Raw genomic sequence first — 16,284 nt, forward strand, 5'->3', positions numbered from 1 at the left:
AACGTGCTAATTCCATAGCAAGCAATAATAACACATTCCCAATGGGACTGTAAAGTTACCACATCAGTAGAATAGGGTTACCGCACCTGGGAGTATGTACATAATGCGCTTGCATGCATCATTGTGAACTGTATATAAATCGACCTATAGGTTTAGATGCATTCTACCTCCACAACATGTGAGCAGTTTATTCTGAACTGACTGTAAGCAGCTTCCTCAAATCTACGGTGAGTACCAGTACTTAAGTGTTTGTTTTTTTAAATTATTGAATAAGAGCGATATTGAGTTTAGACAATTAACAATATAGGCCTGCACGGCTATAGACATGTTTATGATTGCTCACATGAACGTAACATAATACGGATGTGTAGACCTGGTGGTACAGATACAGTAGTAGCCACATAGAGATACGTTCGCAACATGCATCCTGATGACGAAAAACTGTGAATTTTCAATATTACGATCCAAATTCATAAGTGCTGTCGTATTTGTTACCTTAGACAAGTTAAATCGGGATTAGTTTCTTGTATAGAGACTATATAAAATAAATGAGCGGGTATTATACTTAGTCAACATCGGCGAAAGTTTGAAGTTCACGCGCTCCTCCTCGGAAAAGATACAGTGAACACATCTAGCTCATGCGCACTTTAATGAACCTAGTACATCTTTCGAGACGAGTAAGGGGTTACCCCGGTGTACTAGTACCTCACAGCCACTGATCATAACTGGGACCTCTGGTAGACCAGTCTTTGACTGAGGAGGTCGGTACAAATAATTATAAACAATATGATAATTGAAAACGATGTGATGTCGTTTTTTAAAGTTGTTCATAATAGCAAATCGTAATAACCAAAATATCGTTTTCGTCATCGATCATCTTTAATATTATTTAATGTAATGACTGGATGCTCTTATGACATCTGTAAATTTAATTTAATGGTGAGCTATAATACCGTAATACATTACCTTTTTACGTGACTATCTAATTATCAAAAAAATAGGATGTTAAAATACTATGCTAAATTAAAAGTAGAGTTGTTTTACAATAATCCGAATATTTTTAAATGTATACTTTTAACGTATTAACGGACCTTCATGGTTTTATTAACACATGATGTATATTACTTTGATACACTTATGGGGATCCGATATATATTCTGTAATGCTATAATGACCACATGCGATGATTGACCTATTTATCAAAGTCAATGACAAATTAGTGTTAATCAATACGTATGACTGATATTGTCTGGTTTATTAAAGAAAATGATTTGAGTTCCAGAAATAAATTTATTAAATATTATATATAATTTCAATACCGAACTATTAATTTTAAAACATTATTATTTCTTATACTGAATTAATCCAGTTCTACTTCTAGCCTACTTTGCACTGTATTGATCACAACAAAGATTCGAACCAAAGCCTTTAACATGACACTGTGTAATATAAAGCCTTGTTTACACTATCAAACTTTCTGTGACGAAAAATGGGATGGACATGATGATGTCATATCACTACCATATTTGGGCATATCACTACCATTATTTGGGCACATCACAGTTTGTTTTGTCAAACTAGTTTGATAGTGTAGACAGAGCTTTAGTCTGTACTTATTAATGAATGCGAAATGCATCAGTCGATTAATGTTTGAGTGTGTACCATACCTAATACACTAGTCTGGGCTCCAGATGGAGTTTTGTCTTAATATTAGTAAAAGGATAAATATCTTTGCACATATGGCGTTTCATACGTGTGGAATAACATAAAAAAGACAATAAATACAGACTTGGAGCAAGTCTATTAATACATGTATGATAGTGCAACTTGAATACAATATTTTATCAGCTAAAGCTTGGTTCCCACTAGAACGTAACGCAAGGACGTAAACGCAACGTAAGCGTGTTGACCAATGACAATCGAAGTTATAGACAGTTAGCAATCACAAGCGAATAAGCCATCGCTTGTGATTGGTCAATTCACTAGCGTTGCGTTACGTCCTTGCGTTGCGTCGCTAGTGAGAACCTAGTCTGGGTTCCAGACGGAGTTTTGTCTTAATATTAGTTAAAAGATAAATATTTTGGCACAGATGGCGTTTCATACGTATACTACTTGATTTTGGATACTCCGTCTGGGGAAACACGCACAAGTCACGTGGTTTGACACCAAGAATTCTTGGTGCATACGATTATCCGGTTGACTAGTTTCAGCTGCATGCGATTGGCTACTCACTCGTACAATGTGTAAATATTCATATTTCAGAATTTCAAAGACTCAACAACTAAGATGATGCGCATGCGCTATGTTACGTTTAGACAATGTGTACTTGGGTACATTATGAAAGTTCTGAAGGCTAGAAATTATTTTATATGCCTAGTAGTCTGGTAAACATTTGATGGGATCTTTGAAACATGAAAACTCGTCTTGATATATGATAGGCTAGCTTCTCCGCAAATCAAACATTGAATGGATCATTTATTACGCGGAGATAATTTTGATTTAATTCCCACCGAGACCCTGTCCTGTTCTGTGTGGTGGTGTAGCCCTGTTGTGTGCCGGTGGTATGGATATGTATGTAGGCCTACTTCATTGGCGTTTTATTTGGCAGGTCATACGTGCGAGTTGAGTAGGACCTACGAAAGAGGCCTAGCCAAGGACTAAACAATTAATAAACAAAACAACTTGGCATTACTATTTTATATTTCAACAGTCTCGATCGTACATTAAGCACTGGTAGGCCTACGTACTCGATCTCTTTCATTTTGAAACAAAATGATCATTGGTTGATTCGAAATCCATATTTACATACCGCCCGCCCCATATAGCCAAATACGGTATGATAACCTACGTCATTCTTATCGTATGTTTGCGGTCTGCAAATCGATTTCTATACGTGTTTCACAAGTCTGTATTTTCAGACAAAAATCCCGGTCGAAATAAAAACAAATAAATAAAAAAAAAAGATAATACAGACTTGGGGCAAGTCTAGTGAGAACCACGCTTTACAGGGAGACTAATGTTCCCTCTTACCTTCCATTTTATATCTTTATCTTTACATTTAAGTATTTTAGTCATTTATGTAAATCTAAAATTGAACCACTAAAACCATAAGAAACGCGTGCGCAAGAAATACCGATATCGTTGTCTCATAAATAAAAGTAATTAAAACTCAATCAATGTGGAAAGAGCTAGGCCTAATTATCAAACTAATTGGAAAGACTGTGCTATATAAATATTGAAATACATTCAGCCACATGCATTCACAATATTTAGAAAACAATTTAAAAAGTAATTAAAAGCCGATCGGAAAAAGCTAATTGATAAACTAATTAAAAAGACCGTGTTTTGAATTTTAAACATATTAGTCATCGTAAATTCGGCTTTATTGGCTTTATATATAGGATTACGCCTCAGTATAGATAAGATGACAATTCGCCTATTATACCCACACGTGTTCATACAACAGCCGCCTCTAACATATTTCTATGCCATCATTAACGAAATTGTTAATGTTATGATTCAAAATTTCAACTCATGGGTTAAAAGCAAGTTCAAATTGTGTCATCAGATGATTGGAACCATAAATTACATTTGAACATATCGTTTAGAAATATATCTATATATCTACTAGCATGCGATTGGCGAACGAAATAATCAAACGTTGGCTAAATTCAATTACTGATTATTAATTATTTCCAGCCTATCGAGATACATGGTTGCACACATATCTGTTGATATAGGCTAAATTTGAACACTGTGGTTAAAACAAGACTATTTTGGTACGTTGTAGAAACTTCTTATGACAAATCAGAGTCTTATGATAAGGTGAGTTTAGGAAATTCAACAGACACATGAAAAGTGGTAAGTTAGCTATCTATTAGGTATTTGCTAAAATATCATAACTTTCTTTTCATCTTTCAAGTAAAATGTAATAATAATCCTTAAAAAACACGTCCCGATTTGAATGTGTAATATGTTTTGTATCAAAATACAAGTTTGAAACTTGGAAATTTATAAAATCTGGACTATAAAATGGTCTTCATACCCAAATGAAGATTCTCTGTTTTCTGCCTCCGTTAGAACACAAATAGGTTAATAATATTGGGGCCGGTACTTGTAATAGAATAGACTTAACGTTTAAATTTGAATTGGTATACATATCATTAATTTATTGTTTAAATGTAAATAGGATCACCCCAGGTCGAGTTAAGCTTACACTGAGCATTGCAGGGAACATAAAATGATGACTGAGATAAAGATGTAGAAAAGCAAGAACTAAAAATGTTTTGTACAGTAGAAAACCTCCTTTGGGAATACTATTTCTATTCAGGAGACACGTGATTGTATGGGTCCCAACCGGGTCTCCTTAACAGGGGTTCAACTGATTCAATTTCCCACAACCGTATTACAATTATGAGGTTTTCGACCTGCTAAACCTAAGTGTTGATTATAGATTAATCTAAAAGTTTTGAGATTTGTTTTATGTTTTAATAATCCCGGATTTACCTATATGTTAAAAAAAAACTTTATTGGTCATTGTGTTTAAAACCTACTAATCGAATGAATGACCGATTTATCTTAATTGGTAACATACAGAATGTATCATCCAAATTATAAGTTGATATTCTATAGTAATGATCGTCTCCGAATAACCTTTATAAAAAAAACACCAACAAGTAGTTAACATAAATAAACAATGAATTAAGGTAGATTTAGACCTAAAGGATTGAGACATTTATTTTCTAAGTTATAATTACTATTTTTACTGAAATTACATCCTGAATTCATACGGTATACAGAGTTTTAGCGAGTTACGTGCGAAATAAGCATAAAACGGCATCATGGAATAATTGTATTTTTTGTTGGCCTTGTGCAATAGGCTAAACATTTAAAATTGATGTAATCATACTGTATACAAATATTGAATCGTTTCTTTCACAATTAAAGATTGTTATTCTTTCAATTCATCTTTAATTTATCACGAATCATGTCAATCAACTATATTGAAATGTATTGAAATATATCAAGTAAAAATGAATGATTTTCTGAAAAACGTGAGAGAACATAAATTATTATCTATATCTATCATTTCTTAGAAAAGCTGAATTAGTAATGATTTACATAAACGGTACACCGTAATTTAAAGGAGAAACAGTGTAGTCCTTTCTGTAAATGTAACCGTTCATTTAGACTTGCCCCAAGTCTGTAGTTATTTTGAGTCGTTTCGATGTTTACAAGCTCAAGTAGTACACGTATGAAAAGCCATATGCGCTAAAATATTTATCTTTTAACTGATATTAAGTCAAAACTACTACCGTATATTATGCCTCCTTAAGCGAGACAGTGTTTTATTTTCGGAGAAAGCGAATAACTTTATCAGAATTACTGTACGATTCAAAGTTTAATTTTGTTCATCTTTAGGCCTATTCGTTATATGTTTTGTGAGACAATACATCTTTATTTAATTAATTAAAGCCACAATGTTTAATTGAGATTCAATCCACTGAGCCACAAAGACTACGATTCTAGCAATAAAGACAACAAGGGCAGGTTCCAAAAAAGGCGGCATATTCGCATTGAGCACTACCGTATTTCACTTGAACATTACTGAACACTCATGGTCCATCGATTGGGGGAAGCAATTAGCCTGCCAATGCGTCGGGAATGTTTAATCCTCAATGGGATAATGTATACGATTCTAACTATTTAGAACACAAATTTCACCCCAGGCGTTGGTATTACCTCTAATTATTATATTAAATTTCAATTTAGTAGTCGATAAATTAAGGTGTTTCTAGTAATTATTAACATAACCATATTTACAGCTCACTGAGGAAAGTAAACGTGAACGAACGTATAGCCCAAGGTTGTAATGTATATCAAAACTATATATCATATTAAATATTAGTTATGATAGCTTTATAATAATGCATTGACCTCCGTATGCAAATTTGAACTCGTATTATTTGTCTTACTGAAGGGGACTAACCATAATATTAATTTAGACATAATTAATATAGTCTCTCCTTAAAAAACTAACTGTAAGTGTAAGGTTATACAGCAACACAGGGTAGTAGAGTAAAGCGTATAGCCCTACACAAAAAAAATGTAAAACTGTCACTTAGGCTAATTGTTATATTATTAGTTTCTTGTCATTCTCAGAACTCGTGAAAAGGGGAAATCTTGGAGGAGAACCAAAGACTTTTACAAACAATTGTTATATTATAGGCCTGCGATTGCTTTTAGAGTGTATTTTTGGCAATTTCCCAAAGGGCAGGCCTCTTCTCACACGAATACCTGTGCAGGGTTACAATTCTCCGCTCAATAAAAGTTGTAGGCCTAGAAAATTATATTAAGCCAATGAGACCGCTGAACGAATTCTCTCTGGTTATGTCCGGATTTCCCCTTTCCCTATAATTCATATTATAAGATATCCGGTATACTTTAAATTAACTCTCTCAATTTGATATATAAGATAGATAAACGTTACCAAATGTTAACAGAATGATTCAGCCTGTTTTATCTAGCATTCCGGTCTAAATTGCCTGAGAGAGCATCATCTTCCAACACACACTCTCGGTAAGCCACTCTTTCTATTCAAGTTTTATTATTACTGTAGCGATAATTCAATGCCTACGAAAACTATATTATGAGGTGTAATAATAATACGAATAACTTTTACGCATTAGCGCCCATGTTAATTTAATTCTTGGGTTATAAATTTATTTATTTATTTATTTATTGTATGTCTTTGGGCAATGTGGCCAAGGATTACCAATAGTGAATTAATCACTGTCCTATCAGATAGGTGGTAATCCCCCTGATACAGGGGCTATTGTGTGAACCAGTTCACCGGGGTAACCCCCTACTCTTTTTCGAATAATGAACTGGGTTTCTTTAAAGTACACACAGGTTATAACTGTGTACGGTTTATAGTCCTTATCCGAGAAGACTTGTTCCACCACCAGAACTAGGAGCGAGTCGGCCTCGAACCCTTGCCGATGTTGTTGTTGGCTCTTTAGGTACGGTAAACGGCGCCCCTGCCTTAACCGCTCGGCCATATGACTCACTCATAAAGAAATATGAATTTTCTTCTTTGTACTTTGCTCTGCTCAGTGGTATGGTATTCCAATGCATTCCCATTATGACACACCATAGGTATTATACCTCCATGGACACGCCGAGAGGAATACCGATTTATTCCTATTAACCCCATACCAGACATTGGTCGAAATTAAAGCATTCTTATCTGACATATGAACATTGATTTCCGCAATTAAGAACCAGTATTGGTCCGTTTAAATTAAAGCATATACTTATGTGACATATAGGCCTAATAGCATTTCTGATTTCCTCCATTAATAACCAAGTATGCCTGTATCAAATAACTTTGTCTATACGCGTGATTGAACAAGAATTAGACTGTCTTCATTGATAACGACTATTGAATTTAACATTTCGAGAGTGCACTACACTAGGAGCACTCTTTATAAGGGCACTTTCGACTCGCATTAAAATATCAAGTAAAACATTAAAACATTACAAGACTTAGAATATAAGAGACAAATATTTCAGCAGTTAAACGTCCGGTTTCGCTGCGTCTGTTTGTCCGTCAGGCTCTAACGTTTTCGACATCCAAACTTTCTCTTTGGTGGTGGTGTGCACATCAACCGAAACGACATCATACTGTAGGCCTACCTCTGGAGTGGGCATCAAAAATACGGGATCTTCAGTTTCCCGAATGTTATTGACTTGTAGACATGTCATTCCATGAGCACCACAGTTTCTGACATGTCGTGTTTAGGATAGAAATCCCGGTTCCGTATGATGTGTGTGGATGTCGTATTGAGAATAAATTAATGCAGAACCTCGGCGCCCGTTGGTAGATCTGGTTGATGTGTTGAGGTAAATCACAGTAATTTGGACACTTTTACAGTTTCTTCTTCTAGTCAGATTACATTGGGTATTTAATTAATGTTTAAATCTGATAATATTATTGCAAATTAAAGGTAAACTTCATTCACCTTGAGAATAAAGACATTAGTCTATCTATAAAGTCATTATTTTAAATATCATTGGATGAAAAATATAACCTAAACAACCATTTGCCATCAGTATGCTCAATATATCAAAGTTATCCTTAATTGTATTCTTTTCATCGTCAAAATTGCTTATGTTTATAACGAGCTATTAACACCTGCTTGTGAGCGATAAGATCGTTATTATATTAATGATGTTGTCATTAAATAATTAATACGGGTTAACTTCATAAAGTCTGTATTTACAGAGAAAAAAGCAAAAATAATAATTGTGATAAACCATATTATTATTCTAAAAACAAAATAAACACTTTCCATCTTTCTGACTTAAACAATAAATTGTCTTCTCCTGACGCATCCGTAACGCAATCAAGGGAGAACCTCCTGATATGTAAATTAGCATTACATACCAACGCACGCCACCACCAATCTTTCTTTCTTTCATTAATTTATTTGGCATCTCAATACATAACATCGATTGATATAATATACATTATAGCGCCATAAAACTTTCGATATGTGACATACCTGTATATTTTAATATGTTTTTAAAAACACAAAATAAAAATGAATAATATAATATTGGCGCATTTAAAAAGCAACCTTTAAATTCATAATTTGTTTTTGTTTTGTTTTCAAAGCAAATATTGAACATACTTTAGCATTAAAATTGTATAAAACTGAATTATGACTTTTTTATTCTACACAAACAGTAAAATGCATGCTGGGATTAGATGTACAACCCCGGTGTAACAGCCAATGATCTCTTGCACAATAAAACATCTCCTCCAATATACTGCAGATTGGATGATGTCACTGTATATATAACTGTAGTTAGCTTTTCATCGTATTAGTCCGCCCATCAGCTAATCTTAGACAGAGAGACATTTCGTGATGATCTTCTTTTCGTTAAGTGACGTTCTGTTTCCATAGGCACAGCAGCTGTGAACATTGTCTAAGCGACGTAACGAATTTCTACCAGATCTGGCAAACTGGTGAAGTCAGGTAATACTAAAGATATTTCTGTTTATTTTTAATTAATCTTGGTATAATTACTTTTTCTCACGTTCGTCTTATCTACATATAATAACTAATTTATTTTTAATCAAAATGCTATAACGTAATGTTTAATCAAGGAAAGGTCATATGAGAAATTGCCATGGTCTAAAAGCATGTGACCAAATAGATGTGGTTCTATAATCCAATTCTAGGCCTACCTAATTTTTAAAAGCGTTCGATAAAAAAGTATGGGCAGTACTAGACTTGCTCCAAGTCTGTAGTTATTTCGAGGCTTTTCGATGTTTTTCTGAAATACAAGCTCAAGTAGTATACGTATGAAACGCCATATGTGCGATAATATTGATCTTTTTACTAATATTAAGTCAAAACTCCGTCTGGAACCAAGGCCAGGACAATACGTGGCTATCTAAAACATATTACAAAGTAGAACGTTGACTCATATTTATTCATTTTTATTTATTATTTAACGCTAATAATAGAATCGATAAAATTTAATACGTATATATTCAAATAATAATAGTACAAGAATTTTAAAATGTTAAAATTAAAATGACAATTATGAAATGCATAAAGAAAGATCGTTAAAATGGTAAGGTATCCGTAAATGTTTACGAGTTAGTAGGGGAAAGGGTTATGTTAATATATTAAGCTTTTCAATTCTCAGTGCTGTATATCGTATACATACGAACTTATTTTGCCAGTATCTTATAATGTTAATTTCCTGGTCAAATTGTTTATCTTTTTATTGTATGATTTGTATATGGATGTACTATCCGATTAATAGGCACATTCCTATGTATTGTCCTATCCTATCCTATTGTATCACATGTAGTGCCTGTATGATGGAAAGGTCAGTTTAAAGTTTGTTTGAATGAATGTGCCCAATATGGTAGTTATATGCCCAAACATGGTAGTGTTATAACATCATCATGTCCATATATGGACACATCACATTTTTTTGTCACATACAGTTTGATAGTGTAGACAGAGCTTTGGGTTGGCTTTAGGCCTATGACACGGGTGTCACATTGTGAGGAATCAAGGAATTTTGGATTAATTTAGACACATACATACATTTGACATTAAATCGATCACCTGTTATAAAATACTGTCTTTATATTAAGCTAGTAATTAAGAAAGATCACTTTACACAAGAACATTACACTAACTGATAGATTTAATGACGTGATTTACCTAAATTTAAAAATGCGTACAACGTGCGTAGTACGTTTGAATTAGCATGGTTATCGAGTTTCGTAAATGATGAACGGATTGATATATTTCAGGTTTTTGACATTAAATCGAACACTACAGTAGTTAAAAAATACTGTCTTTAAACTAAGCTAGAAAAATTTTAGAATTAAATGTTCTGACGTTCATAAACAATTTTATTCACAAATACTTGTTGTGATATTTGATAAATCATATAGTGTGAACAAATGGTCACATATATATAATAATAATTAATTTTTGGAAAGTCAATATTTTTCCAATTTTTTGACACATTTCTAGTGCTATAACTATGCTTTAGGCATCCACCGTAAAACGCCTACAGAATAGACAATTTAAAATAAATATCTAATTAACAATTTGTTATTTGTTATCTATATTACTTTGACAAAAAATTATGGTAGTAATAATATGCTTAAATATGGTAGTGATATTATACCATCATGTCCATATATGGGCACATCACATGTTTTTGTCACATCAAGTTTGATAGTGTAGAGACAGAGCTTTATTATATGACAATTTTTGGTCACAAAAGCGGAAGCTACCCCACTTATTGAATTAATTTTCTGCAACAGAGTGACATTCAGCATCAATCTTTACTCCAGAAAATTATTAAAAATGAAAACCTTTCTTGTCCCTTGTGATTGGTCGACTAATTCGTCATGTCCACGTCATTGCGTTGCGTCCGAGTGGGAACAAGCTTTATTTACCACTACGGTACAAGTTGCTTGTTTGGCCGCCTTGATAAGGGAGTAGGCCTATGAGACAAAAAACCTTGTAAAGCCTCTTTGATCTTTCAATATGTAACGACATTCTGTTATCTTCGTCTTTCAGGTTTCAAATCGGAAACGAGTCATCATCCACATAGTTACTTACTGTCAGCATATTCAACGTATCCCCGACGACAGCTTGCATCATGAATGAAAGCGTCACCAACGAGAACGCACAAATACACGCCGTCCTAAAATCTATGACGTACACAACTGGAGATGAGCTACTATTGACAGTTGTTATACCAATATTGTTTATCATCGGTGTAGTTGGAAACGTGTTCGTAATTGTCGTTTTCATACGTTTCAAATCCATGCGAACGGCGCCTTATGTGTACCTATTTACACTTGCCGTTGTAGATTTAATGTTCCTGCTGATAGTTGCGCCTGTCCAATGGATCATGTACTTATCAAGTCCTATACGTGAAGACTTTTCAGGATTGGGTGACGTTACCTGTAAATTCTATCTCGTCATTCAAGATTTTTGTGTACTTTTTTCTACCGTGATTATTGTTTGTGTGACGATTGAACGTTACATGGCAATATGTCACCCAATGTCATTAGATAGGTCAAAGGTGTCAAAAAGGTCAAGTATAACATGTATTGTCGCTAGTATTGCAATCCTGATTTATAAAATCCCGGTATTGAGTTTAGCAACATTAGCCGAGTACCCCGTACTAGCGAACATGGATGAAAACATCACCTCGCAGTACGACGATTTTCCGGACTATGTTCAAGTGTGTTTATACTGCAATGGATTCAAGTCACCCGCAACGTGTAATAGATTCAACAAATCCTTATATTTCGATTTGATACTTAATGTGATAGTTTTACCGTGTGTTTCTACACTGTATATCCGTATACTTTATGTACTTTGTAGTCGCGAAAATATTTCGGACACCGGCGGGTCATCCGCACATCTGAAACAAATGAAGGTCCAAAGTGCGTGTATGATCGTCTTAGTGGTACTCGTATTCATCATTTGTACGATTCCTTTCCGAGTATTTTCATTTTTTTATAACCTATATGCTAACAAACATTCAAGGCCGATTGTTGACGAGGCTACACTAAGTTTGATAATTTATATTAACAGGACTTTGGTATTTCTGAATTCAGCAGTAAACCCGATAATCTATCATATTGTTAGTAGTAAGTATAGGAGCGCTTTTAAGAAAGGCTTATTGTTCAAAAGAGCAGGTAGATCGCTGACTAAGTCTAAGATGACAAGAGAAACGACACTTTCAAGTAAAGGGCGGCAAACTATTCGAGGCGAAGAACATAACAGACGACTAATGAGTTCTATACATTGATAATTAATTTTAAAAACATGTATATAGTACAGTGAAGAATTATAACTGAAATTGTTATTTATTAAAACTATTTGTCCGATAGTAATGAAAGTGTGACATAATTTTATATTTACTGTTTTTGTGAGAGTGACAATCTTGGTGATAAGACAAGCTTATATTATAACGGTGATAATGGTGTTGACTTTATTTATAAAGGATAACTTTGGCATAGGTTCTAGACCGTATTTCTAATTAGTTGGCGCACTTGGAGTTTAATACGTATAGTACCTGTGCCCGAAAAGTATATTTCTCGACAAAAGTCGAAACATCGATTTGTGAACTAACATAAAAAAAACAGACTTGGGGAAAGACTAGTATAACTTATATATATTAGATTCAGCACCTATGGGCCTATACATTAGATATCCGTTTTCCGTGAATGTCTTAACTACATGATAGAGCCCCTGTTTTAAGGGGACACCTCGAAAGCAAAAAGTGTCCCTAAAGAGAAAGGAGTACTACTGTAATAATTATATAAAAACTATACCATAAAATGTGCATTGTGTCCATATTATTTATACTGTATATAAATTATTCTGACATTGGTGTAATGATAAACAACGTCAACCTTTTTAAATTTTATTTTATTTTATTTTATTTTATTCAATTTCCAGGTAACATACAAAAATCATAAACAAGGTACGGCATCATTCAACAAAACAGAACAAAAGTACTATCAGCACCTGCGGGTAACCAAAAGTGGATCAGTTCAAAAGAACTGCACTGTCGAGTGGCTTTCCCAACTAATAGTACGAAAAACGCAATAGACATAAAAACACTCAATTGTTACCAGTAATTCGCAATATCCATCAGCACAATTTAATTATGAATAATTCGTTTTAGGCCTAATTAAATATTAAATTATTATTATTGATTTCTGAATTAGCAGTACGTGAAAATCACTTTAATTATGAATAAAGCTTAGAATAATTGTTGGCCAGCATACATTCATTTAAAAGAACAATGAAGGTTTTTAAGTACATTGACATTGACGTCAAAGAATGGTGTGAAAGACACAAGTGACTGGATTCAGTGGCGTAATGGCTATGAGCGCTCACTGTAGCTAAACCCAGGGGGCCCGGATCTTATGGGGCCCCTGAGCACAGGCATTAAAATATGTCAAAAAAGGCTAAAAACACCCGAGGCCTTCATACTAGACTTGCCCCAAGTCTGTATTGTTTTTTATTTTTATTTATTTGTTTTTATTTCGACTGCGATTTTTGTCTGAAAATACAAGTAATACACGTATGAAACGTCATATGTGCAAAAATATTTATATTTTTACTAATATTAAGAAAAAACTCCGTCTGGAGCCCAGACTACCTTCATACCAGCGTTGGAGGGCCATTTGGGGTTTCTAAGCCAGGAGCCGCGGCCTCTGCGTTACGCCACTGACTGGATTGTTAATTAGTCTTGTTAATTGTAATACAGTTTGTAATTAAAGCGTACCGTACATAACCGTTTGTTTATATCAGGGGAATATGAAACACACTTTCTTGATTTATTGTAATTATTGTTTAAAGTTAATTTTAAATTAATCAGCAAACTCGCTTAATTTTTTAACGACGTAACCTTTAAAATGAAAAATAATCAATTAAAATGCTAAACTGTCTTAAATCTAAATTGTACTTAGAATATGCACTGACGATATTGATTGAACTTTTGAGAATGTGTGTTCTTGACAAAATAAGTAATATATAAAAACGAGTAAGAACACCAGCCCCTACTGATTTATCTTATTTAGTAAATGATATTTAATGGGTTTCCTGTCACGATAATGGTAAATGTCACATAAAGACATTTGACGGTTATTTATGTAAATTAATTGAAACTTATTTTATTTCACTTTTGGTTGCTTGCCGTGCAAGACATCATCTGCTGAAACATAACATGTACTTTCGTTCAAAGTTTCAAATTATATGTTATTGAAAAAAAAATGTTCCTAATTTGTTATCATTCTATAGGCCTAGATATATTGATATTTTACCGTATTTTTCTGTAGCTTAGCGTCTATTTTTAGTTAAGATGTTTACATTACAAACAGGATCATTTTGCAAACCAGATGTACCATCGTATTTCTGAATTCAGTTATTCTGTTAAATATGTTTTGAATAAATGGATCTATTGAGGGCGCTTATTTATCGGATTCATTTGACTTAATTTGCATAATATGCACATCCAGGTGTCAGACCACTGCATTTCAGCTTTTGCTACCGTTGCAGCGGGTTTGTCGTTTCTGGACTGTAAGCTCACTTGTAATGGATATGTTGCTTGTCGGTGATGCATATGGTAAACACATTTTCAAGTTGTCTCCCTGTATAACTCCTCAAAGTAAGTAATTATAATTAATCAATATTGATTAACAGGCTTTTATTTGAAATCCTATCTAATGAATTGCATAATACCATACATTATATTTCCGCATGTTGCAAGGTATTATATTATATGATAGCATTTTGTTCAAATATGAGCTTTTCTATTTTAGTATAAAGTTCACGATATTATTTTTCTTCCATCTGCAATGTAAATTTTTCTGAACAAAACTCAAATTGATTACCCGATTCTCAGTGCTGTATCTCCAAAACACTACAACATGTGCGCAGTATCTTAGGAATATTTGGTAATACAGCACGATATATGTGTATCACATGTTGCCTGTTTGTAAAGTTCGGATAAGGGTTAGGCGTTTGTCCCGTGTACACTCATTATAGTGCAAGTTAAAAAACTTAAGGCCCATTTACACTAGGGCGATAACGATCGACGATAAATAAATAAACATACATTTTTCTTGCATAAAACAAAAGAAATTACAGTTTTCGTTCTAGAACTATAAGATAATACTTTATGCTGTATTTGATAAAAAAATATTTTTTTAATCAAATGATGTCTTGATCAATAAAAACAATAAAATCGTTCTTACTAATCATGACGTCATTTAATTGGACGTGTGGAAATATTATTTTCATCAAAAGCAGCTTAGATGATAATCCTGTAGTTTTAGGAGGAAATCTGTTTAAAATTCTTTTGTTTTAGGACGAAAAATGCATATTTATCTTGTTATCGTCGATCGTTATCGCCCTTGCACTTTTCGAAAAGTCTGTCTTCGCTCTTCGATTTACAAAATCAATCAACACATAATATAATTCACATAACTTCTTTAATTTAAAACATAATTATACAAATAAGAATTCAAGTGTGCTCTAAAATAAAGTTACACGTATGGTTTGTGAATACATAAAACGCTATACAAAAATATATGTATAATATATCCGACCTTCACGTCGAATTCTAGTACATAATAATGAATACAGTAACATATTACATTAAAAATTAGCACTTACGTAAAAATAATATTAAATAGGCCTAATGTAATACTTATATTTGGAACATTTGCAGTATACTTATAATAATTACGTCATTATCTGATAAATGATTTTCAACGTTCGATCACGTATTTAATTGTACTGCTATTGCATTAGGCTAACGTGAATTTTTCGTAATTTATGGCGCAATTATGTACGCAGAGCAGCACGCGCTAATTCAATGGAAAAAGTTTAGTTCATTATTTTTGGTATAGGCCTTGGATAAATATACTAATTTGGAAAATAAGCGTATCCGTGCTGTGTCATTACGATGTATTATACTTAACTTGAATAGTGGCCTTTCAACATAATTACGTTTTTCAATAACATTAGAAGATGTAAATTGATACATTTCATATAGATGTAGGCCTATTGATGTTTATTTTACGCAAATGCCAATGTGATTATAATAGACGCTCTTCGCTGCTCCTATATCCAAACAACTTACCCGTCAACGGGGGTCATATACTAAATTGAATAATTATACATTTTTTTAAAAAATATACTTGCA

The 16,284-nt window shown here is 33.4% G+C and overlaps 1 protein-coding gene across 4 annotated transcripts; it reads left to right on the plus strand.

Annotated features, from left to right (window-relative positions):
• Positions 1-136: 136 nt before the first annotated feature.
• On the plus strand, positions 137-14,465 carry LOC140046082 (neuropeptides capa receptor-like). 4 transcript variants are annotated; one of them, XM_072090594.1, is made up of 4 exons: positions 187-227; positions 6,480-6,579; positions 8,753-9,044; positions 11,127-14,465. In XM_072090594.1, exon 4 carries the CDS (start codon positions 11,209-11,211, stop codon positions 12,370-12,372), a length of 1,164 nt encoding a protein of 387 aa, XP_071946695.1. In that variant the 5' UTR covers positions 187-227; positions 6,480-6,579; positions 8,753-9,044; positions 11,127-11,208; the 3' UTR covers positions 12,373-14,465. The 4 variants fall into 4 exon arrangements, with proteins under 4 accessions (XP_071946693.1, XP_071946695.1, XP_071946694.1 ...); XM_072090593.1 differs by lacking the exon at positions 187-227 and adding an exon at positions 3,774-3,825 and having other exon boundaries at positions 6,476-6,579; XM_072090592.1 differs by lacking the exon at positions 6,480-6,579 and having other exon boundaries at positions 137-227.
• The last annotated feature ends 1,819 nt before the right edge of the window (positions 14,466-16,284 follow it).

The sequence above is a fragment of the Antedon mediterranea genome, chromosome 4 (assembly GCF_964355755.1).
Source record: "Antedon mediterranea chromosome 4, ecAntMedi1.1, whole genome shotgun sequence".
Taxonomy (NCBI): domain Eukaryota; kingdom Metazoa; phylum Echinodermata; class Crinoidea; order Comatulida; family Antedonidae; genus Antedon; species Antedon mediterranea.

Coding starts and splice junctions, on each gene's coding strand:
- LOC140046082 (XM_072090592.1), top strand. CDS start 11,209: ATGAATGAAAGCGTCACCAACGAGAACGCACAAATACACGCCGTCCTA.